This window comes from Rana temporaria, chromosome 6 (assembly GCF_905171775.1).
Source record: "Rana temporaria chromosome 6, aRanTem1.1, whole genome shotgun sequence".
In the NCBI taxonomy this organism is placed as follows: Eukaryota; Metazoa; Chordata; class Amphibia; order Anura; family Ranidae; genus Rana; species Rana temporaria.
This window is the reverse complement of record NC_053494.1, coordinates 41,508,545-41,533,859: the sequence shown is the minus strand read 5'-3', so window position 1 is coordinate 41,533,859 and position 25,315 is coordinate 41,508,545. Positions and strand designations below refer to the sequence as shown.

Genomic DNA, 25,315 nt, shown 5'->3' with positions numbered 1-25,315 from the left:
AATATGTGTGTGGGGAAATAAAAGGTTAACTCGTATTAAACCATGATAAACAATGTGCATCAAATACTATAAATGATAAAATATATAAAATGTCCAAATGTGAAATAATGAAAATGATGAGTCCACATGTATCCCAAATCATCTCACAGACAAGTGTGCCAGTTCCATCACAGGCAGCAATGATCTCCAAATGATAAGAGATCAACAGCGCAGAAAACATCCAATTGGGGGCCACCACTCAGGATACCACTGACTTCCTTCTCCATTGTCATTCACTGGTTATCCAAGGCCAGCACAAAAGTTAGAGTAACACAGGCAAAACACACCACACCAGAGATCAATAGCGGGTGTACAACTTCATATGCCACTGGCCTCACCCTACGTGCATTTTTTCTGGTGCAAAGGATGTCTTCAGGGTATAAAGAAGGATAAAGAAGGGTGCTGTATAAGTTCATAGTATGGACCTATATAGCACCCTGTGGCTGAATAGATGCTGTGTACCAAGTTCTAAGGTGAGGTAGGATCGATCAAGTGCCTGAAGCAACATTACAGGCTGTCCTCACAGCATGGGTTACAGGTATGGTTCTCAAGGTTGCACCAATATGAATGCACATCTCCTACATGTGGTATTAGAAGGCAGTGAGGAGTTTACAGAAGAATTTGAAGATCGAACAATAAAGAAAAAAAACAATGTGGTTTAAAAGGGTTGTAAAGGTATTTTTTTTCCCCCTAAATAGCTTCCCTTACAGTCCTCCTTCACTTACCTCATCTTTCGATTTTGCTTTTAAATGTCTTTATTTCTTCTGAGAAATCCTCACTTCCTGTTCTTCTGTCTGTAACTCCACACAGTAATGCAAGGCTTTCTCCCTGGTGTGTAGTGTTGTGCTCGCCCCCTCCCTTTAGGGGGCAGGGGGCGAGCAGGAGAGTCAGGACCTCCACTAACACACAGCTCCTTTCTCTATCTGCAACATAGAGAGTGTCCTGACTCTCCTGTAGTCCAAGAGAGGGGGCGAGCATGACACTCCACACCAGGGAGAAAGCCTCACATTACTGTGTGTAGTTACAGACAGAAGAACAGGAAGTGAGGATTTCTCAGAAGAAATAAGGACATTTAAAAACAAAATCGAAGGATGAGGAAAGTGAAGGAGGACTGCACTAAGGTAAAAGAAGCTATTTAGGAAAAAAATGTTTTACCTTTACAACCCCTTTAAGCTAAGAACGATTTCTCTGTGAAGGAAGAGAGGTCAATCACCTTAAGACACTAGCAAAAAACTGAGGGCTCATAGAGTGGGCTAGGGTTATATGGGAGACACCCAGGGGGGCATGTTCGAAAGCTTTGCTAGTGTTCAATCACCTGAAGGTATGAGCCCACAACCCAGGGTCTATGAATACTTTGCCGATGTCCTGTACTGTACGATTAGAATAATGAATTACATTTTATACCTGCTTTCAGCTCTACGTTAACAAGAGTACATGGTTTTTATTGGGGGAAAGTTTTGGTTATAGTGAAGTTTACCTCGTGTGGGTGGTATAGAGGCTGTCAGCAGACTATGAAATGTTTGTCCTCCTGAAGCACCTCTTTCGTGCTGAACCTCCACTAGATGAGCCATGTAATCTGACAAAATAGAAAAAGAAACTTCAAGTAAAAGCAAGACATACTTGCTAGCCATTGAATATCTGGATGTCCTTACATGACATTGACCATTACAAAATACCGCACACAAAGATGGAACTAAATTAATATTGAGAATCCAATACTTACTTTTATCCATAATATTTTGTTCCAAGGACTGAGGTTCATGGGAAACAGCCTGGTCTAGGTACTGCAGTAATTTACTCATACTGGACACTGGGATGCCAAAAGACTGAACGAAGAGCAGGAGCTGCTGGGGCTCTAAATCTTGTAGCGCTGAAAATAAAAGTATCATAAACAAAATGATGTTTCATATCACTGGGTTGAAAATGTAGGTAAAAGCACAGAAAAAACAAGCAATGAGCGCTTACTTCTGGTGGTTTTCCTTTCCATAAATTATTTCTTATTAATTGTAAAGGTCTTTTAAACTTGCTAGAAAATATAACTACGCCAAAAGAATAAATTCCCCAGCATATTTCCGACCCTCCTTGCAAAGCATGGCCCTCTCCCCTTTCGGGAATGTCTGTGCTGACACAGCACCTTCAAAGCTTTTTTAGCCATACTTCTCCTATGGATCACAGGAGTGCAGTTCGTTCTGCACTCCTTTGATCCATTTTCAGGCTGAAGCCCACTGTTGGTGGATGTCAGAGCTGGTCCAGGCTCTGTAAAGATACTGACCATATTGTTCGTTATCCGCCCAAAAGCCTGGATTGGCACCTGGCTCAGTCTTTCAGCGACCTGCTAAGAGCCTGAGCCAGCCCCTCCCACCCCCTCCACAGCCCGGTTCTCCAGTGAGCACTGGAGGAGAAAGGAGAGGAGAGAGCAGAGCGAGCCGGTGACCGTCTGCTCAGAGCGGAGGGGGGGGAGAACTGAGCGATCGGTGGTGTTTGATCGTATGGTTCTCACTAAAAAGCAAGCAGGCGAGAATAAATGTTTTTTTTTTTTTTTACTTCAAACCTTTAAAGTGAAACTAAACTTTACTATTAAAGTGGCAGCAAACTCTAAGAAACATTTTTTTATGGGCCCCTGCAGGTTTATAACATAATGTGCTTGTATTGCATCACATACTAGCACATTATGACAGACTTGCCTTCTAAATTGAGCCATCCAGCACTGTGCTGTCACTTCCATCTTCATGCAGTTTTCTATCCAGGTTCACACTCTCCAGAGCTTGAAATACCAGGCCACGATGACATCACTCCCACATATGTACACACTCAGTGTGCCCTAAATGAAGGGCTACTGCACATGTTCTAGTGATGTCAGCAGCTGCAGCTCATGTGAATATCTTCTAAATGGCGCTAGTTTAGAAGATAGTGATGGTACCTACAGGTATAAGTTTACCTGTAGGTACAAATTTACAACAGTAAACTATTGCTTTAAAAAACAGGGAGCAGGCAGCTTTTTCTAGCAGAAGAAACATGCAATGTCTCTTCTGCAATAGTATACACTTACCCACCTGCTTGTAATAACTCTTCTAATAACTCAAACTGAGCTTTGCTTGTGCAACTCAGTATGCAATCCCAACAGTGACTCCCATGCGCATGTGGGGGATAATCGGCCAATCAAGAGGCTGAAAACCCAGCACTCGGCAGTAGCAGGGGGAGAGAATGACGGTGGCCAGTGAAAGATGTAACCGCTCCATCGCTGGATGGTGGAGGTATTTCTGGGGGTTTAGTTCCACTTTAAAGGCACACAAAATCATTTTAAAAGATTTTAGTATAAATTAATGGTTTGACAACATTCCAGAAGTAATTTAGTGGGTATCATACCGTCACACAAGATAAAATGTAAAGCTCAAGTCTAACCAGATAATAAATTATACTGCCAGGAAAGGCAGAAACCTACCAGCATCGACAAGACGAGGGACCTCAGAACGAATCATTCGGAGTTTCAGCCAATCAGGGAGCAGTAGGGCTTCTTCTGACGTGTCCACCAGAAATGCGGTTGGAAGAGGCTTCTTCTCAGGAAACCAGATGTCCAGCAATAGAAAAAAATCATTGTGACCTGTCAGGAAATTGAAACACTTCTTTAGCAATTTTGAAAAAAAAGAAACAAACTATGGTCCCACATTAATAACAATGTGCTGCAGCATTTATCTATAATTTTCTCTTAGTCAACCTGCAAATTTGCACCAGTCGATCTGCCAGTGAAATCCACCAAATTCAGCTCCTGTTGCGATGCGACGATGATGATGCACTGCTCCTTAAAGCGGTGTTCTGCCCGTAATAATTTTTTTTTAAAGCCAGTAGTTACACATACTTCAGCTGCTGGCTTTTAATAATAGGACACTCACCTGTCCTGGAGTCCAGCGATGTTGGCACCCGCGATGTCGGGTGCTGCCGCCACCATTGTGGGTAAGGGAACCCGGCAATGTAGCCTTTCGGCTTCATGCTGGGAACACTACTGCGCATGCGCAAGGCCTTGCTCCTTTCTCCTTTTGGCGCAGCGGCCGGGGGGAGGAGAAGGGAGCCCTATAGTGACATCACGGCCGTGGCCCAGACTCCCGGAAGTCCCCCTTTCCCCCCCGAAAGGGGGGAAGGAATCCGATGAGCGGGTGGAACTCCACTTTAATTCAGAGCCCACTGTATCCCACTGTAAAGCTCTTGCTTCCAGGGATAGGAAGCATATGAGACACAAAAGAAAATTTCAAAAAGAGGCAAAAGAAAATTTCAAAAAGAGGCAAAAGAAGACGGCAAAGCAAGTTTTTTTGTTTTTTTACTTTATAAGGCTTTTGCACCACATAGTAACTGGATTTGGTACTTGTTTATATTTTCATACAGGAGCCATTAGTTGTACTTTATTAGCAAATTCTACCTCGAGGAGGTCCAAGTGTCAGAAGAATGACCATGGCATGAACGACCAGGATGTGCATCGTTGCAGTCTCTCCAGTCACCCAACGCAAGAAAACTTGATCCTGAGACTCAGACTGTAGAAAAAAAAAAAAAGATACAACACCATGAGAAATTATCCACACTGTATCTGTACACATCTTACTGAGAAATATGACTGTGCTCTTGGTCAGGATTGTTGGGTTACCAATAGCTGAACCAATCATAGATGCAATGCGCTTTTTATTTTAGAGATTATTTTCTATTCAACATTTGAACCAATGTGTGTGCAATCTAGCCCCATTACCTCTGTAATGCCAATAGAGATGGGCTCGGGCGTGTTCAAAATCCCACATGCCCGATCCTGCCAGGAAGCCGACACTGCACACGGCTAATCACAGGCAGTGAGACATTTACCAATCTGTGAAGCTGCAGACCGGGAAATGTCTCACTGCCTGTTATTAGCCGTGTGCAGTGTTGGCTTCCTGGAGGGATCGAGCATCTGACAATCACAGGCACTCCAATACCATCAGGTACAACGAACGCGAAACAGTCCTGCAATGCAACCAAGCACAGCGAGAGCCTGCCCACAACCCAGCCCATCAGAGAGAGGAGAAAAGTGCTGGCTCCTAGGAAGCAAAGGAGAAGTTAAGTATTGTTGCTTTCTCCTGTTGCCCATAGAAGATCTGATCATTTAGCCCTTGCAGACTTGGGAAAGCTCCACTGTAAGGATCTTTTTTTTACTGTGAGTAACTGTATACAAGTGACCCTGAAGTGACGGGGTTATTTAACCTTTAAAATAAAGATAAAAAAAATAAAAAAATCTAAGTAACCATATAGTGTATTGTAAGTTACTTTACTAATGCTCCACGTACAAGCTAGATTGAGACTTTGAGTGAACTGTATTTAACCATTCCTCTCCAAAAGAAGTGGGTGAATGCAATTTTTTCTTGAAGGACATGTACATAAAAGTCTAACCACTGTGTTTTTTTAAGATGTAGGGAGGGAAAAAGGGCCCCTTTGAACTGTAAAAAATAGGATTTTTGGTTTACCTGTAAAATCCTTTTTTTTTTTGAGCACATCACAGGACACAGAGGAGTTGATAGTCATTTCTGCGCGGGTTATGCTGCCATCTTCAGGTGAATGGACACTGGCCGGAAAATAGAAGGAATCCCTGCCAGGCATAACCCCCCTCCCAGCTCAGCTAAGCCTCAGTTTTGAGGCAAGCAATGAAGAAAACAAGCCAGAGGGGGAGGGATCTCCATGTCTTGTGATAAACTCCAAGAAAATTATTTTACAAATAAATAGAGACACCTACCGTATTTATCGGCGTATAACACACACAGGCGTATAACACGCACCTTCATTTTAAGAGAGAAGTTTCAGGAAAAAAACCTTACATTTTAAATAAAGAACTTTGAAGAAAAATAAGGGTTAGTGGCCATCAATGCAGCCTGATCAATTCCCTTCTGCAGCCTCGCCATTGCCCATCAATGCAGCCTGATCAATGCCCATCTGCAGCCTCACAATTGCCCAGCAATGCAGCTTCATCAATGCCCATCTGTAGCCTCATAATTGCCCATCATTGCAGCCTGATCAATGCCCATCTGCAGCCTCACCACTGCCATGAATGTAGTCTGATCAATGCTCATCTCACCTCAGATTACTGCTGACCCAGAGGGGACAGGGAGGGGGGTGGGATGAGTGCCGTCAGATTACATACAGTGAGAATCTCCTGTTTACTCGGCGGCCTCTTTAATACACAGTCCCGCCTCCTAGACCGGCTTCTATGATAGACAGAACACTGGTCCAATGCCGGCCCAGGAGACGGGACTTCCTATTACAGAGGCCGCTGAGTAAACAGGTGATTCTCGCTGTATGTAATCTGACAGCACTCGTTACATAACTTTTCTGTGTACTACGATGTACAATAAAGAAATGGTCAGCCGTCTTGTGATATATTCTCACACTACCATATCAATGGTTGAATTTAAACTATGTATACAAAAAAATGAAAAACACATGACAACCAACATACCCAGCTGTACACCTCATCACCCTCTTTGCTCTTCCGCATTCGTCTGACATAGCGTGAGAAGATGGAAAGCAATGCAGACAGGACAGCGTTAGACTCTTTGCAGTTGGACAGCTTGGAGAAGAGATGACTCATTATGGTAGAGCGTTCCACTGTGAGACGGGCCACATCCTACAAAACAAAATCTAAACCTATTACATGTGTGCCCACAACAGACTACATAGAAATCTGAACATTTCAGGGATGTACAATATATATATCAGATATAGCAAAATAGACCTGCAAAAAGGTTTAGTATATTTGCATTCTGTTGATAAATAAAGGTAAACCTGAATGTCACTGGTAACAGCACAGTCCATAAGAGGAGGATGGTTTCTTACTGCCCTTTTCAAAGCAAGAGAGCTTATCATGTGCAAAATACAGTAACCCAAAGGCAACCACGAAAAAGAGCAACCTCTAAGCCAGGGGTCTCCAAACTTTTTAATCAAAGGGCCACTTTATTGTCTTTCAGACTTTAGGAGGGCCGGATTGTGGCCAGCAGGGGCAGAAAATGTCCCGGGCCCAAAATCAGTGAGAATGAATATGGCCTCAGGGTTGGTGGTCAATAGGAGGAGTATTCCCCCTCTTAGTAGGAGGAATAGTATTTCATCATTGGTATCCGTGGAAGATACAGTCCCCCTTTCTTGGTGTTAATGGGAGGAATAGAACCTCAGATCATTGGAAGGAATTGTGCCCCAAGGGCCACATAAATGCTAGCAAAGGGCCACATCTGGCGACCCCTGCTCTAGGCATTGCATATCTATGAGGTACTTGATAATTTGGCGACACAAAGATTAAAAAACACCTGTATGCCGTGGACTCAGTTTAGATGCCAATTAGTGTAATTAACCACCTGACCTCTGGAAGATTTCATGACTAGGCCATTTTAATGCGACAAGGCCCTGCGTTAGTTTAACTGACAATTGCACACTGTACCCAAATAAAATGTATGTCCAATTTTCCCACCAATACAGCTTGCTTTTGGTGGCATTTGATCACCTCTGCATTTTTATTTTTTGTACTATAAACAAAAAGAAAAAAACGAAAGAAACAAAAAACATAGCCAATAAAAATAAATAAATTCGAATTTCTTCATGAATTTAGGCCAATTTGTATTCTGCTACATATTATTGATAAAAAATCCCAACAAGCGTATAATGATTGGTTTTGCACAAAAGTTATAGCGTCTACAAACTATGGCATATTTTTATTTATTTTTTACTAGTAATGGTGGTGATCAGCGATGTTGCGGTGGGCATTCCGATACTGAGACTTCTGAATACTTTTTGGGAACCAGTAACACTAATACAGTGATCAGTGATAAAAATATGCACTGTCACTGTAATAATGACACTGGCTGGGAAGGGGTTAACATCAGAAGCGATCAAAGGGTTAACTGTGTGCCTCATCAGTGTTTATGTGAACTGTGTGAGGTGCTTTAACTAAAAGAAGAGATGGAATTTATTCCCTGCTTTGCAGGGACACAAACTCCACATCCCTTTCCCCGTCAGAACGGCGTTCTGCCTTGTTTACATAAGCAGATCGCAGTTCTGTCTCTCTGCCTGACGATTGGAGAGTGCTGGAAAACATGGAGTACCCAGTACCTGCCCTACCCGGAACTGTGAGATCATGTATAAAACCGTAAAACTGCTATAGGGTGGATGGAAAGTGGTTAACAGAAGCCCTGTGTAAGCTCCACGACAATGATTCCTCCTCTGTCCCTTTGTCACAGCAAAATGTATTATATCAAGAAAAACCTTATTTTCATTAAAACCTTCCTAAACCTTCATTTAAAAATACAAGAAACATTTATTTATTGATTGTCACCAACTAGTTAATAGAGTATCCACATCACTGGAAATCTCCTCGACACTCACCAGGACAAGTTCATTGTGTAGTGCCTGATCTTCTACCGGTGCATGCTGGGAAAGGTAAACTAGATAGGCACTAATGGTCCGTAAATCAGTCTCCATATGAATAGCCTGGGGGGGGGGGGGGGAGAAAAAAATAAAAGACTTTAGACAACACAATGACAAAAAGGCAGTTATAACTGAAAAAACTTCAACTGATCCTGACGAAATTATGACAACAGGGGACCCAATGACTGCACATGGGTTAGATATTTGACATCTGCCTCCTCTGATATTTGAGCCTCTAGAAGTTTTACTGAAAAAGAGCAAACTTTACCCCATTTTGTTAAACAAGAGGTCCGTCAAAAGTTTCAGAATCACACAGGTGCTGGTATATGTTAAAGCAGAACTAAACCTATACATTTGTTTCCCAAAACAGTTATAGTCAAGACACGTGTAAATGATAACTGTCAAAGTTGCATGCACTCTTAAAGCGGTTGTAAACCTGCATGAAATTTTTTTATTTTTTTTCCTCCTGTAAGGGAAAAGTCATAATGAGCTAATATGCACCGCATATTAGCTCATTATGAAATACTTACCTCGGAACGAGGTGCGTAGCACTTACCTGGTTCACGCCAAGCGAGATTTCATCTTGCCTCGGTGTGTCTTCTGGGTATCGCCGCTCCAGCGCTGTGATTGGCTGGAGCGGCGATGACGTCACTCCCGCGCGTGCGCGCGGGAGATTTAAAACTCGGCAAGGTCTGGCGGCTGCCGGTCCTTTCGCCGTAGATCCCCCCCTGCGCATGCGCCGCATTGCGAGGGGAATATCTCCTAAACCGTGCAGGTAAGCCTTGTTATAGGCTTACCTGTAGGTAAAAGTACAAAAAGTGGGTTTACAACCACTTTAACTGAACTGTCAAGCCATCATATGACTGACATCATAACTGATCACATATGCAGCACCATGGCAACGTCAGATCAAACAGAGGCTAATGCCCGGTACACACGATCCGATTATCTGACAAATGATCGTACGTTTTTTTTTAGCATGCTAATCTCACGTCGAATCTGATGAGTTTACTAAAGTCACGAAAGACAGCTGTACTGATTAAATGAAAATCGTACGATCTGACAACGTACGTAAAAAAATTCCGTGCATGTCCGATAGAACAATATGGGATGAACTCTTGAAAGCTCTGTACCAACGATCCGATTATCGTACAATCGATTAAAATGCAGCATTTTTCGTACGATTTTCGCATCGTATGTACGCTTAATGAGGCAGCTTCCTTGACTGCATTAGACCCCTTTCACACTGGGGCGTTTTTCAGGCACTTTAGCGCTAAAAATAGCACCTGTAAAGCACCTGAAAGACGCTACATCTGCAATCTCAATGTGAAAGCCAGAGTGCTTTCACACTTAGGGACTGCACTGGCGGGGCGTCATGAAAAGTCCTGCAAGCAGCTTCTTTGCAGCGCTTTAGGAGCGCTCCTAAAGCGCCCCTTTCCATTGAAATCAATGGAAAGCGCCTGCAAAACACCTTGGCAGCGGCGCTTTTAGCCCTTTATTAGGCCACTAGCGGTGCCTTAAAAGCGCCCCGCTAGCGCTTGAAAAACGTGGTAAAGTGCTGCAAATTTTAGCGGCACATCACCAGCGTTTTTTTCGGGCGCTGGCAGTGTGAAAGGGCTCTAAGCTTTTGCATCAAGGCCTGGTGACTCCAAGTAACACCTAACTGAAAAAAAATTCATGTATACAAATCACTTTGGTTGCACACCTGCTGTAATGCCGCAGCAGTAGTCCCCTTAACACTATCAAACAGTGGAAGTTTTGGCAGATCTTTAAGTAGCCACTGGTAGCCAGGAATCAGCTCAGAGTCTGCAGAGTCTTCATCCATAGGCTGTTCCTTTTCTTCTCCATCTTGCAGAGCTCCTGCTGTCAGCACCATGGAGAGGCCCTGGGGAACCAAAAATATCCATATGAGAGCTGATCTAGACAATTTTTAATGTGGTCAACTATATGCTAATGGTTTTGTGACACAAAATGAGAACAATGTTAACCACACTCACCTTCATGGCCAAGACGCGAGAAGAAACCTGAGGTGAGCTGAGACGTCGAAGAAAATAGTCCAACACCTCACAAGTTGTTTGCTCGTCTGCTTTTGGGCCTAGGAGCAAATCTTGAAGCCGACTGAGAAGTTGCCTCTGTTTTTGCTGCCTCTGCAGGAAATCATAATTGTGTTTATACAATTGCCTGGACTGTCCCATAGAAAACCAGATTAAAAATTTGAAACCAATGTCTGCTAGACAAGAAATTAGGAAATCTGGAAGCTATGGAACAACACACATTTGATATTAAATACACTGTTTTAGGTGAAATCTGTTACAATGTTTTGTACAAAGCATCACAGCTCTGCTGCACAGTAAATCTGTGATTGCAAACAGTGTTTGCACTACACAGATTGTAAAAAGGCACAAAGGATCACCTGTTTATTACCATAATGAGCAACAGGGACTTTGTAGAAACCTGAGTAAAACCCTTATTATGGAGCTTGCAATCTGGTGTAGACTAGGGGCAGTCACCTTACATACACATGCAATAGCTACTGCACATTGCATTCCATCATTGGGAAAGGAATCAGGATATATGCATGTGCACCTATGAACATAAACATGCAAACATTTATACTTGTGTATGTTAATTATCACAGCTATTTTGACCTTTGTGTTTCAAATTTAAATAATCATGGAAAATCAATCTACTATCAGGCACTCAACCAGGATCATATTGGTGAGAATTTCAACTTAAGCAACCTTTTTCCTGGTCTGGTAAAGAAATGCCTCAGAATGTCCTAAGGTATTGTTCACACTTGCTAAAAATACTGACGCTGAACAAACACGCATATAGCGTTAATATGTATTTTTGAGTTTATTACTACTATATGTATTAAAGCCTGGTCCAGGACCCACCCGGCCTGTGAATAGACAAGGAGCAGCAAGAAAAACTTTAGGGCATTTCTCTGCTCTCCCCTCCTGTAGGAATGTTTTGTTCCTAACACTGACATTCTTCCCAGTCTATATACATGAGCCCAGAGAGCTTTATAGAAGGATGCTGTTAAGACTCAGGTACTTATACTACTTCTATGTAAAATTGCATATTGTTTTCACATAATGAATTTGTAATGAACACAAAACTGGAATTAAAGATTTCAGCTTTAATACCAATAACACACATAACGAATGAAAAAATCTGTGAACATTGTGCATAGCAGTTAGTAGAAATATGGATCGTGTTAGAGTGATATCACATTCCACCAAGATTAAAGTGGAAGTAAAGTCTATATAAAATCTAAAATCCTGGCATCTATAGACACCAGGGATCTAACACAAACCTCTCTATCCCTGTAAAGAATAAATCTGACCCGATCTCCAGCGGCGGAAGCTCTGCAGAGGACATGGACGACAACGGCTGTGAAATGAATGGGAAGTGACATCACCCATAGAGTTACTATGGGGCTGTGGTTGTCCGCTGTCTCCTCTGTACCCGCCTCCACAGTGAAGCTGTGGCTGACAGCTCAGCGTGGGATCCATTTCGAGCAGGTCAGATCGGCTTCCAAAAAGGAATTTTTTTTTTTGTTTTTTCTTTACAGGGATAGAGAGGTTAGATCCCTGGAGTCTATATATGCATGGATTTTAGATTTTGCATGGACTTCCACTTTAACCAAATGAAATGGCACAAAATAGCCAAACCTACCTGGTGTTTTTTGGCTTTTTGTTCCTTGCTCTCATTTTCCTCATCATCTTCACCTGTTCCTGATTCATCAGCAGCATCATGCAAAAGAAACTCACACAGGCACTGCACAGGTAACACATCCAAAGACCCCTCACTAGATTGGACCAGGTCTGCCAACCAGGGCATCGATTGAGAGGATGCCTAAAAAAAGAAATGATTGTTCTGTAGTCACCATGAAATCCTTTTCTTATTGAAGGACACAGTATTTCTTCTCTTTTCTACATTTATCGGACATGGTTTGCCTCATTACCAGGGACTAGAGAGCAGAATCCTGCCAACTACCAATCCACAGTCCAATGAGACTGCCTTAGTGGCAGTAAGGGCAATCTCACTGGGCAGGTGATGGATCTTAGGTATGAAATCAGAGATAAATTAGGCCCCGACAACTAAATAAAACCAAAACACATAGGGTCACAGAAGAGGCTAAGCTAATAAAAGTAGTAGCACACTTTTACATTCAGAAAATAGAGTACAGATTCACTGGGGCTGCTGCACTCTACTGGAATAAATACAAAGCTCCTCAAAATGAACATTTCTTCCCCACCTAATTTGGGGGAATGGGCGCATGAAATGCACTATTTGACAAGAATGAAAGAATTAATTGCCATCTTATAGAAATATGGTTCCTGTGGAGATCTTTTTGTACAAACCCTAAATTTAGGCAGCTGTGTTAAATGGGGTATTTTTTGCCATAGAACATAACGGATTAGGAGATGTGGGTGGGGGAGTTATCTTTTCTGTGGGGAAGAAATACTTATTTTTCTTCTCTCTCGATTGCTTCTTTTTTTTTTTTTTTTGTGTATGACTGAAGCTAGGTGTGCCACCATCATATAGAATGATGTCTTGGAAAATAGAACTTATAAACTGATATCATATGGTTTTGTAGATGTATTTAGCATTAGTAGAATAATGGTTTATATTGGCTGTTTTATTTGTGATTCGTAATTAAAGAGATTTTGGGGAAAATGCACTGAAAAATGTAATAAAAATCATATTTAAAAAAATTAACAGTTCCCAGAGCAGGCAATGCATTTTACAACAAGTTGAAACGTGGCTTAAAGTGAACCCCCCACTTCCTTTAAGCCTGGAGAGTATCTCAATGTATAGCTGCTAAGCCTGCAGAGCTGCCCAAGACCCCAGAAATCCAGTGGACCCCAGAAATCCAGCTGCCCAAGACCCCAGAAATCCAGTTTTAACACTTGGCAAACAACATATTAATTTTCTTAAGTCATGCTTGCCGCTATTCCCTGCCACCTCTAGGCTCACCGATCAATAGTGATACAAGCAAGGCAAGAGGAGTAGAGGCCAAGGGTGACCTCAGGACCTGAAATCACTAACTTTTTTTTTTTTTCCTAATTTTTACTTTTTTTTTTTATGTGTATTTTGGTGCGTGTACTACGAGAGGAGGAGCCCGGACTGGCTGGAGTTGGGAGTAAGCAATGCCTGCCCCCAGAGGCCTATCTGCCACCTTCTTTCCATGACCCGAGGTGGCAATGGCGGGTGTGTGAGGGGGGTCCTCCCACACAGCCCGGCCCTACCTGCTCCGCATTTGAAGCCCAACGGGGCAGAGGGACTCCCTATAAGGAGTGAGAGGATCTAGCCCGCTCAATCCAGCCCTGTTTTGTCCTTCTCGCCTCTCTTTTTTTTTAGAGACCGCGTGGTCAAAAGTGCGTGCATGTTAACCCAATTCGAGTTGTGGGTAAGTGGTGGGTGGTTTTTGTGGGAGGGGGGTGGGCGTACTAAGCGCAGGCTTACCTCGCATAGCACACCCACCAGAGCCGGGCTGAGACCAACCAAAATCAATTCACATGTAGCCGAGACCGGATTCCGAACCCCTAGCTGCAGAGGTGAAGTGGCTTGTCAGCGCACTGCCAATCCGCGTTGAGCCACCGCAGCTCCCTTTGAATGACTAACTGAATATTAGCATTACTGAAGCGCCATTAAAATGGCATGTGAGCGACAATCTCATAAAACATATTTAGCGGTGTGCAGTTTAGCACATTTATAGTAAACACAGATTTACCAACATCTCAAAGAATTGGACTTAAATTGCTTATATACCTTGATAACAAATTGCATAATACAACCATGTGTGCTTTGTTGATTACAAAATGTGCAATTCTCAGAAATTACACACTAGTTTGGTAATTCATTCAATATGGATGTCAAAAGTTATTTTGACTGAGCACTATAAGTAACATACCTGTCTCTGATGATAGTGAGCAAAAAGTCAGGATTTCGACTGCGACAAAGCAATGTCCTAACCGTAATGACTGATTTAATGATTTTAGTTGTTTCTATGGCATTAGGCGGAGGACGGGCGAGGGATGACCCCTAAAACATGGAATGAACCTTAAATTAGTAAATGTTTTCCTTTACGGAAGGTGTTGGTACAGTCAGTGAGCAATATAAACTCAAGAACAAAAAGCAAACTATACTGAGGCAAAGATTAGTAAATTAGTGGAATGCGAACAATAGGTCAGCCAGTAAATGCAGTGAAAAATCACTTTGCAATGTTCGGGACATACTGTGGATCCAAGCTTGTCAGCTGAGGATAGCAGCAGGCTGGCTGTTACTCTCTGTATGGTCTGCTTGGTGAAGCTGCGGCCAGTGACTCTCAAATGCCAGAATTTCTTGCTTCTCACGCTGGGAAATTTGTAGCTCTCTGTTGATAATTTCTGTCCTTGTCTCTTCATTATCCGTCACTGTGCATGGTGGATATTGAGAAATTACTGAGGAAGGTGGAAAAAGAGATTTATATTTTTGTGATCAGTAGTGATAAGGATGTGAAAACAAAATATAAATATAGCGATAAAAAATATGAATGATAAATGTTTGAATGATATGTCCACAATGTTTCCAGAGACTTAATAATCTACTTTCTTTAAAGGTTTTAGAGAGCACAGGAATTAACTGTGAATAAAGGAAACCTTTAGATCAGGTACCCAGGGATATGAGTTATTAAAGGAGACTGCAGTCTGCTCACATAATGTGTAATAAAAACATATTGCCATTCTGAAGCTTCTCTCCAACCAGTTTGCATATTATTTAACATATACAGTAATTACCTCTGAGTTGCGAGTAATGCGGTTTACGAGCGTTTAGGCAATACAATTATTTTATTTTTTAAATCCTGACTCAGTTTGCAAGCATTGTCTCGCAGAGACGAGCAGCCAGGTGGATCTCAGCAACACTGATAGGATCCTTCCCGAGCCTGGTGCAGCTCTCACAACCGTTGTCAGATAGCAGCAATAGCCTCCTATTAGCCGACTCTGGATCACAGGAGAACAAAAGTGCTACTGTGACCCTTAAGAGAAGCATCAGCCAAAAAACTTTGGCCAAACTTCTCTTTTAGGCCTGGTACACACCTTTGCATATTTTAGTGTGTTTTCAGTTTGGCTGAAACACACTACAATCTTTTAAAGCGAGGTTCCGCCACAATTTCACTTTTTATATATAAATAACAACCCTGTAATACACAAGCTTAATGTATTCTAGTAAAGTTAGTCTGTAAACTAAGGTCCGTTTGTTAGGTTTTACAGCATTTAGACACTTATAAAATATAAATTGACTGGGGGCCATCTTAAGTGTGGCATCATGAAGCCAGACTGTATGACTTCCTGGATTTCAGCCTTGGCAGATCTTGCCACATGCTCAGTGCTGCACAAGCAGTGTAATAGGTTTCAGATCAGGTTTCAGCACCTGTACTGTCCAAGTCACATGATTCTTCGAGACTGGGGAGTGCACAGACTCCTGGAAAGTTACACCCACTACATTCCCAGGAGTCTGTGCGGTGTAGGTTAAGCACCTAGGTGCAGGAAGACCGAAGATTAACTATTCTGCCTAGCAACAACACTTTGAAGGCATCTAAAAAAAAAATAAAAAATCTTAAAGGACTAATGACATTTTTTTAAAACTACTGATGTAATGTTATATTTATGCGTGGAACTCCACTTTAACATGGTTTCCTATGGGTCACGTTCACACCTCTGCATTTTATGGAAAGGGCCAGGGACCAGCAGGTTGGGTTTTTGGTTCCATAGACGCCAATGGATCAAAAACATGTATTGAAAAATGCACCTGGAATATGCATCAACTGCTACATGCATAGGTGTGAACCAGGCCTTAGGAAGAATAATCTTAAACTAGCCATACAGATTTAATTTTCTCTACTTCAGAGAGAAATCCACAGACTCCTTCATGTCAAACAGTGTGGATAGAGGAATATTCCCTCGCTATTGTATTCAGGCAGCCCCAGCACCCATGGCTGCCAGAGTACCCTAGCAGTGACTGCATCTGACACAGGCTACAGTATGTTTGGCCAATCATTTTTTACCTTTTTCTGAGCCGGGTGATTCTAACAGGGCTAACCCATGGCTTGATCTCTGGCCAATTCAACAGGAATCAGTCAAAGTTAAAGCCGAACATGGCCAGCTTAACTGAAAAAAAAAATTACCGCAAATATGAAAGTTATAGCCTGCAGCAGCTAAACATTTTTATGTTTGAGCCGAGAGTACCTTTCATACAAGTGTAATTTGTTAGGATTTTATTGTCATTATTGTCACATGAAATGTAAACTGGCCCTAAGCCTAATGTTCCCTAAGGGCCCTTTCACACGGAGCGGATCCGTATTGATCCGCCCCGTGTGTGTCCATCGGCTCAGCGGGGATCCTCCGTAAATCCCCGCTGAGCTGTCGGCGGACAGGGCGGTCCCCCACACTGTGCAGAGACCGCCCTGTCTTTCCTCCGCTCTCCCCTATTGGGGAATCGGGATGAATACGGACCGTGTGTCCGTATTCATCCAATCCGTTCCGCCAGACGGAAGAAAATAGGGTTTTCTTCCGTCTGAAAAAGCGGATCTTTGCGGACGCGGATCGTTACGGACGTCCCATAGGGATACATTACAAGTCCTTAAACGGTTTTGGAAAAAACGTTCCGTTCGTCCGCCCGTGAGAAAGGGCCCTTAGAACCCTCCCACCCAGTTAACGCAAAAACTAAAGTATCATCTGTAATACGGGCTACCAATTGTCAGGAGCTCTGTGGCAGACTAAACCCCTGTTTTAACGCATACTGTTAGATAGGTCGATTCGGTTTGTCAGCAGGCTGGCCGGTGAGCAAATCTTGGATTTTTCCTTGGTCTTGTTTATATCATATGTTGCCTTCCTATGCTACTTGCTGCAATGACCAGTTATAGGTGGGGGTAGTGGACACCTTTTTGTTGTTGTAGTATTACTGTTATACTGGTCAGGCAGCGCACTGACACCTTTGCAGTCATTGTGCGATTTGCTGGGTGTTCAGTGTGCCCCTGTAGATTTTAAAGAATGCATGTGCTTCCATTGTGGAGTCACTCATAAGCTAGAGATAGGATACAGATACCAGGGTGCCGTGACGAGGCTCTGTGGCTTACGCATGTATTTGCAAATGTGTGCAGACTGCATACTGTTGATTCGGTTGTCAGCGGGCTGGCCGGTGAGTAAAGCTTGGATTTTTCCTTGGTCACCTAATTGTTGTGGAGCTGAGAGAACAGCCCTTATAAGCGCACCTGTGCTCAGACAATGGGCATAATTTACATATTCTAACAAGCAGTAACAGAGCTTTGAAACAAATCATCTCTTTCCAGTTGCTTTTAAAGCATACCTTCCATGGCAAATGTATACAGCGCTCCCACACCGCCCCCAAAGATGCTGCTTGCAGGACTTTTTGCCCATTCCGCAAGCGCAGCGGGATGGGAAAAACGTCCTGCAAGCAGCATCTTTGGCATGAGAGGCAGTTTTCAGGTGCTTAACAGGTGCTATTTTTAGTGCTAAAATGCCTGAAAACTGCCTCAGTGTGAAAGGGGTCTAAAGCCTCGTACACATGATCAGATTTTCCGACGGGAATTGTGTGTTGACAGACTGTTGGCCGAAAATCCGAAGGTTTGTACGCTCCCTCGTACACACGATCAGATGTTCCGCGGACAAATGTTGGATGGCAGGCTTTATTTTTTTCCACGGACAACGATCTGTTGTCAGATTTTCCAATCGTGTGTACACAAGTCCGTCAGACAAAAGTCCAAACAAAGTACAAACATGCATGCTCGGAAGCAATGCTCACCAAAATACAACATTAGTAGAAGGTGCTAAAGAGTGGCGCTAAAGAGCTGAAAAAAACACGTAGAACGTCACTTCGTTCGTGTTTGTTGGCCGACAATTGTGTGCCGTTTGTATGCAAGACAAAATCCAGGCACAAGTCGTTCGGACAAAAGTCAGACGCTTTGTCTGCAGAAAATCCGATCGTGTGTGCAAGGCTTTACATTTGCCTTGGAAGGACTGCTTTAGGCTGTGTGGCCGTGCAGAGCGAGGTTTGTACGGGTACGAGAGTTTCATTCATTTTAATAGACTGCCATGCCCTACAACGTGCAGGAAAGAAGTGTCCCTGCATTATTTTTGAAAACAAAGCCTCCACTGCAACTTTGGTTCCCGGTACAGTTGCAATTTCCAGTGCAGGCGGCGTGCCAGTAGGATTAATGGCATCAGTCTCTGGGCTGCTGGTATTTGTGTGGGTCCAGCAGCAGCACCACTGGCAAAGATGTGAACCTAGCCTAAATGTGAAGTTATTCTTCTAAAAGATCACAACAAGAATCTAGAGATGGGTTTCAGTGTGATTCTATCAGCTTAAAATCCCCTACATTTACATTAGAGGACAGACAGTCCGCCAAGATCTGCTCTTGAAAAACAAAGTACAGTATCTGTGTTATGAGCTTCAAAAATGTATTTATTTACAATGCTTATAGATAGAGAGATAAACGAAGACTTGGTTTAAGGTGCTTGTACTGCTTGTTCAGAACATGTAAATGCTTGACCTGGAGACAGGTTCACTTTTTATGAAGTACAGCAACGTCGCAATGAACATAATCACAATAGTTTTTAACTTTATTTATATAAACCCAAAACTTACTTTGTCATGACCATTTCCATAAGCATCTTTAATGTTGGATATTCTTCCCATGCAGCCAACCCTGGAAAAACATAAAACATATTACTTAATTTCTATCTTGCCTTTAGTTTATCAATACAACCCTTACAACAAAATAAAAATACCTACCAATATTCTCTGGGTTAAAAGAAGCTACGACGAGGAGGAGGAGGCCCATGCTTTCCAGTAAAGTGTCGAAATGGCAAGGTTAGGAGGTTGATACCTGTTCTCCAAAAGGAAAGTTACTCAATGTTTTAAAAAAATAATAAATAAAAAAAAATTATATATATATATATATATATATATATATATATATATATATATATATATATATATATATATATATATATAATATATATATATATATATATATATATATATATATATATATATATTTATGCATGTATATCTACACACACACTACACATATATCTAATATACATACACACACATGCCGAACAACCTGCTAAATAAACAGATAAAATACATCTAAAGGAAGCTGCTTTACTTGAGAATAGAATTAGATTTTTGTCCATCCTGTCTGAAAGGGCAAGAGACCTGATTTTCCACTGCTGCAGTTCATTAGCACCTAGGGGTCTCCTCCCCACTCCTTTCCAGTGACTGGACAGTAAAAGAAGTAGCAACAGAATAATGAGCTTCTCTATCACTTCTCTATCACTCTGCTCTCTCTTCCAACCACAAGGCCCCTAGCCCTGTAGTATAACTGTAATTTCCTTACCTGGTCTGAGCTTAGCTGTACTGAGACAGCAGGAAGCTGATATCAAATCAAATTCAGGTACTTATACTACATGCGTTAAATAAACCATACATTTAAGGATGTATTAATGAATACAGATCTGCATTAATTTGTGTTTTTTTTTTAAATTTGCCTGGAGTTCAACTTTAACTATGCAGTGCTTCAAGAGTCTGCCACATTTGAATGTTGCCCTGAAATCAAAGTTCAAAACCATAATGCCTCTACCACGTGTTACCATTATCCAGCATCCTATTGTTCATACTCCCTCTCTTTCTTAAACTGTGTTGTGATATCAAAACATGTGGACAGGAGCATACTATTTTTTCAGCACACCAAATGTTATTTCTCCGTAGTTGCAAAAAATGTTTCAAGGTATAAAACATAAAAGAATGGGCATAGATTCCAGAATGTACCATATATGTTAGAATCCTTGAAGCTTTTTTATTTTACCTTTTTTTTTTAGCTGTTTGGCAGTACGGATATGCTGGATCACCTGTTATTCTCTAAGTGCAGTCTAGGTTCAATTATTGTAGTATGATGGTAAAATAAAAAAAAAAAAATACACGACTTACCCTGGAGGAAGCTGAATGTTTTCAGGATGGTGATATGTGCAAAGATTTAATACGGCATCAAGCAGCTGAATCCTTTCAACTCGGAGAACGTCAAAATCTATAAATAATTAAGAAAGTGCTGACTTTCAGTTAATTTGACATAAAATTCTGGTTTAAAAATAAAGAATTTTATTAAAGTATGCATTTGTAACTTTAAAAACCAGCTGTCACTCTCAGCCTCCCCCCAATCTCCAAATTACTTAGTTTTTGAGGATGTGATCCAAATTCCGGTTAGAGGGTGGCTACGCTTGTTCTCCATGGTCCCACTGTATGTAAGAACATAGCCACGCTTATTTATTTGCTCCCAAGATGGGCTATGGGAGCAGAACACGTGACTGCAATGAACATGCACTGCTCGTTCCAAACAGAAGCGAGAAGGAAAAAGAGATTCGGAAGGTCACAAAGAATATTACATGGAGGCAAAAATCACAACAAGAAATTATTTGATGAAAAACAGATTACAGGTCCATCAAGTAATGGACATGTATGGATTATTTTTATTTGAAGATTAATATTAGTGTCACTTTTTTTAGTTTAAATAAGTTTTTATTGAGACACAAAGAGTTGACTAGGTAATGGTGACAAAAAAATACCAACTCTAAATGTGTCACAAATTTTTCCAAAGTAATATGGGTAGGAGAAGGAGAGGGAGATGGAAGGAGGGATGAAAGAAGATAGTAAGGGACCAAGGAGCCGGGGTGATACTATAAATACAGGGGGTGTCTACAGGGATGTCTGAATAGAGGTATCAGTCAGCATTCAGCAGTGCTCTAGAGATATTGAAATAAGCCTAGGTAGGATAATAAATTGGGTAAATGAGTGGATTTCAAGGCGTAACGAGCTGCAGTGACCAAATTGTTGTATAATTGGGGTTTACTCTGGTAGACAGCACCAGGGAGAATGTAACCAAGGATCCCAGTTACGAAGAAATGTATCCAACACAGACAGGTAAATACATAAAGGCATAGGTATATTAACATTCCAGTTGGAATGGGTAAATGAAAAGAAATAAGAGAATTTTTTTTTGTTATTATGGATGTGACAAAGACCAGCTATCAAACAAGGTCAATGACAAAAGGTAAAACTGTACATATATAGCTTAAATAAGCCTCCTACTGCCACAGGGGAAAACCATTAAAGCAGAGGTGGTCTATGGTCAAGGAGCATTGTATGGCAGCATAATGTATATAGCAGCACCAAACATGAAAGGACTGGGTGGTGTTTACTTCTGAGGATCCCTTACTCTGCCCATTTACAGACACTGGAATTGTGTGATACATGTACTTGTTTGGTGGACATGATTCCTTGGCCTCTGTGAATACATTACAGACGTCTTCCTTAAAAAGGCACACATGTGAGGCACCTCTTACAGGGATCCAGCGCTTTCCTCTCCTGAGCCATTTCTTTAATGGCGTTCAGGGTCCAGGTGCCGACATCTTAACTAGGAAAAACAGCTATAAAGCCTTGCAACTTCACTGCTGGCTTCCCACCTGCGCATTAGCGAACCACACTGCGCTTTGTGAATGGTCCTGCAGTCTTCTGGGACATGTGATGTGTCCCAAAAGGCTAAGAGTGAAAGGGGTTTGAACTTCTGCTTGGATTGCAAGTGGGAGGGGCCACCTATCAAAACCAGGTACCTGCTCCCCCTTCCGAAAAAAAGGGGCAATTAGTAAAGAGGAGGGGGAAGAGGCAAACAAGCGGAACCCCCCTTTTGGGTAAAATTAAAATAACCCTTTTTTTTTTACATTTCTTAGCCCAGATATCAAATCTGTTGCAGAGATACACACTGCAACACTCTCAAGAGTGAAGGCACACCTTAATTTTGAGAAGGGCTTTAGTAATGGATTGATGGCCTTTTTTGGGCCAAACTTTGTGCTGAAAGAAAGGGCGGAACTCGATTTCAAAGTCGAAGCCAGGGAACAATGTGAAGGTGCTCTAGGTTTAGAGGAGCTAGTAGAACCTCAAGAGAGAAGTTTTGCCACTTTTCTCTGAGAAAGCAAAACTTTCCCACCTGTAACCTCTTATGCATTGGTCAACACTGAAGAGTATTTCTGCCTAAGCCGATTTTTTATTTTACATTATTGTGCCAATTATTGTTTTTAAGCATTTTCAGAAAGTAGAGTTGGTCTTTCAACCCAAACAAAAATAAACTCACAATATCCACAAAAGAAATGTTCATGCCATTCATATACAATTTCAAATCTATTTTGATGTGTAAGAGGTCATATCACACAAGCTGTGCCCCAGGTCCTGAAAGACTTGCAATGCAGACTACTTACCATCGGCTTGGACAGCTGCTGCCCTTTTTACCAGGTGGTCAGCAAGCTCCATGGCATCTGCTGGGCCGAGAGGAAGTTCACGAGAGAGGCCGATGACAAGGATACGCATTAATGTATCTTCCAGAAGGGGCACTTCCGAGCACAGGCGAAGAAAAAAAACTAGGTGAAGAGAAAGATACAGAGTAAGCCAGTAGCATAAAAGAGCAATAGCATAAACGTATATGAAAAGCTGTCTTTAAATGTATTCTAGCCTTTTTTATGCTGCTCAATCCAGTAGGCTTTAACCACTTCTGCTCTAGAACAACTTTTTCATTTTTTTGCACACATGTAAAAATCTGCATTTTTGGCCATAAAGTTACCACCTTGATTATTATTATTATGATGATTATTATTATTAGAGGATTTATACAGCCCCAATAGTTTGTACAGCATTTTTCAACATGAGGGCAGATAGTACAGTTACAATTCAGTACAGGAGAAATCAGAGGGCCCTGCTCTTTAGAGCTTACAATCTAAAAGTAACATTGTAGGTTTTCTGAAATCAGGGGCCTTGCAGAATAAAAAGATAGTGGCAATTTTTTTTACATTGCATGCTATTTGTACAACTGTTTATCAAACTTGTATTTTCAGTAAAAATATATAAATAATCTTAGTGCACATAAACAGAATACCATACTAAATTTTTTGTAAAATATAAAAGAAGGAGTTGCAGTGGCGTATATAGATTCCAAACATGTCAAGTCTTAAAGTAGAACTATAGGCAAAAAAAAAAAAAAAAGATTTCCTCATGTTGGATAAAATAAGGGAGGGTCAAAACCCGTCAGATTTTTTTCCGCCACCTGTGTCCCATTCCGGGCATTTCCCTTCACTTCCTTCCTGTTCCATAGCCAAACAGGAAGTGAGGACATTTTGCAAATTAAGGGAATTCCTGGGAACCCCCCCCCCTCCAGGTACCAGAACTAGTATCCCCAATGGAGGATTTCCCCACTTTACTTTTCTGGAACAATCCAATATTTGGGATATCCTTGTACCTTTCACTTTCAATAACGGTAAACAGGACAAATTGAGAGGGTAAATCTCCCAAACGGAAGCACAGACAGCAATAAAAACTGACAGGTGTTCTAATCCCTCTGCACTCTATTCAAAATGTAAAAAAAAGGTTCTGCCTTTAGTTATACTTTGAAATTGTGCATGCCTCTGACGTTCTGAAAAACTATGATAACCAAAAATTTCCACAGGTGACACTTTAACCACTTCTCGCCCAAAGCTACATCTTATGACATCCTGGACTTTGAGTAGGGATATCTGAATGATACCTGCAGCTACAGGCATCATTCAGATATCATCTTTTTCAGCCAACAAATCTGTGCACCGTAAGAACAATCATAGTATCAGTTCAGCTGCTGGATCATTCTTACAGGCAGCGGGACGGTACGTCCACCCCTTCCCGCTACCCTTTCGGTGCTTCTACTGGCTCACCCGTGTGAACAGCGAGCCGGAGAACAAATCGGTCGCGGCCAGAAGTTGAGCATAGAGATTTCTGGTGACCAGATGGTCCCCAGTCATCTTTATGACCCTCGGAGGCCCGGGCGCAACGTTATGACATCACGTCCGGGCCACGTCGGTCTTTCCTGCCTGAAAGAGAGATGTGGGGTCTTATAAACCCCACATCTCTCCATTAAGAGGACTTGTCACACACTATTTCTATTACAAAGGATGTTTACATTGCTTGTAATAAGAATAAAAGAGATCAAAAAATAAAAATTATATAGGAAGTCCACAAAAAAAATAAATGAAAGTAAAATAAAGAATAAAAAAAAAATGTAAATCGCTCCATCCCGTACTGAAGGGAACCTATACGTAAATCACGCCCACAATATGTAAACAGAGTTCAAACCCACATATTAGTTATTACTGGTGCGTGCGTTAGAGCAAGAGCAACAATTCTAGCCCAATTCTAGCTCCTCTGAAAACTCTAAACAGGTAACCTGTAATACATTTTTTGCGTCACCTATGGAGATTTTTAAGTACCAAAGTTTGGCGCCATTCCACGAGTGGGCGCAATTTTAACGCATTACATGTTGGGTATCTATTTACTTGTGTAACATCATCTTTCACATTATACAAAAAAATTGGGCTATTTCCCCTAAAATTTAAAAAATATCGCTGCACAAATACCGGCAAAAATTGCTATTTTATTCCCTAGGGTCTCTGCTAAAATTATATATATATATATTAAATATATATATATATATATATAAAAAATGTTTGGGGGTTCTGAATAATTTACTAGAAAGAAATGATGATTTTTACATGAAGGAGCGGAAGTGCCAGAATTGGCCTGGATGGAAGTGGTTAAAAGCCTGTACTACTCGTTATTTTAGAGCCAACTGTGAGCCATGGCACTTGAATTACTGCTCTCACTCTGATGTTTTGCAGAAATATCTCACATATGTGGAGCAAAGAGCAGTTCACATGTGCACACCTTGTAAAATGTTTGCATTTGTGGGTGTGTACAGGGCATAGGGGTTACGTTA

At 41.6% G+C, this 25,315-nt stretch overlaps 1 protein-coding gene across 1 annotated transcript in view; it reads right to left on the bottom strand.

The window, feature by feature from the left end:
* Positions 1 to 25,315, bottom strand: part of INTS1 (integrator complex subunit 1) — a 173,740-nt gene that overhangs the window by 107,660 nt on the left and 40,765 nt on the right. The window contains 19 exon segments of the mRNA XM_040356702.1: positions 1,517 to 1,615; positions 1,763 to 1,909; positions 3,482 to 3,640; positions 4,451 to 4,562; positions 6,503 to 6,670; positions 8,416 to 8,520; positions 10,163 to 10,342; positions 10,455 to 10,604; positions 12,139 to 12,318; positions 14,377 to 14,432; positions 14,435 to 14,511; positions 14,706 to 14,787; positions 14,790 to 14,898; positions 14,900 to 14,909; positions 19,114 to 19,174; positions 19,261 to 19,300; positions 19,303 to 19,354; positions 20,461 to 20,557; positions 22,779 to 22,936. Of these exon segments, the coding sequence (XP_040212636.1) occupies positions 1,517 to 1,615; positions 1,763 to 1,909; positions 3,482 to 3,640; positions 4,451 to 4,562; positions 6,503 to 6,670; positions 8,416 to 8,520; positions 10,163 to 10,342; positions 10,455 to 10,604; positions 12,139 to 12,318; positions 14,377 to 14,432; positions 14,435 to 14,511; positions 14,706 to 14,787; positions 14,790 to 14,898; positions 14,900 to 14,909; positions 19,114 to 19,174; positions 19,261 to 19,300; positions 19,303 to 19,354; positions 20,461 to 20,557; positions 22,779 to 22,936 (2,042 nt within the window).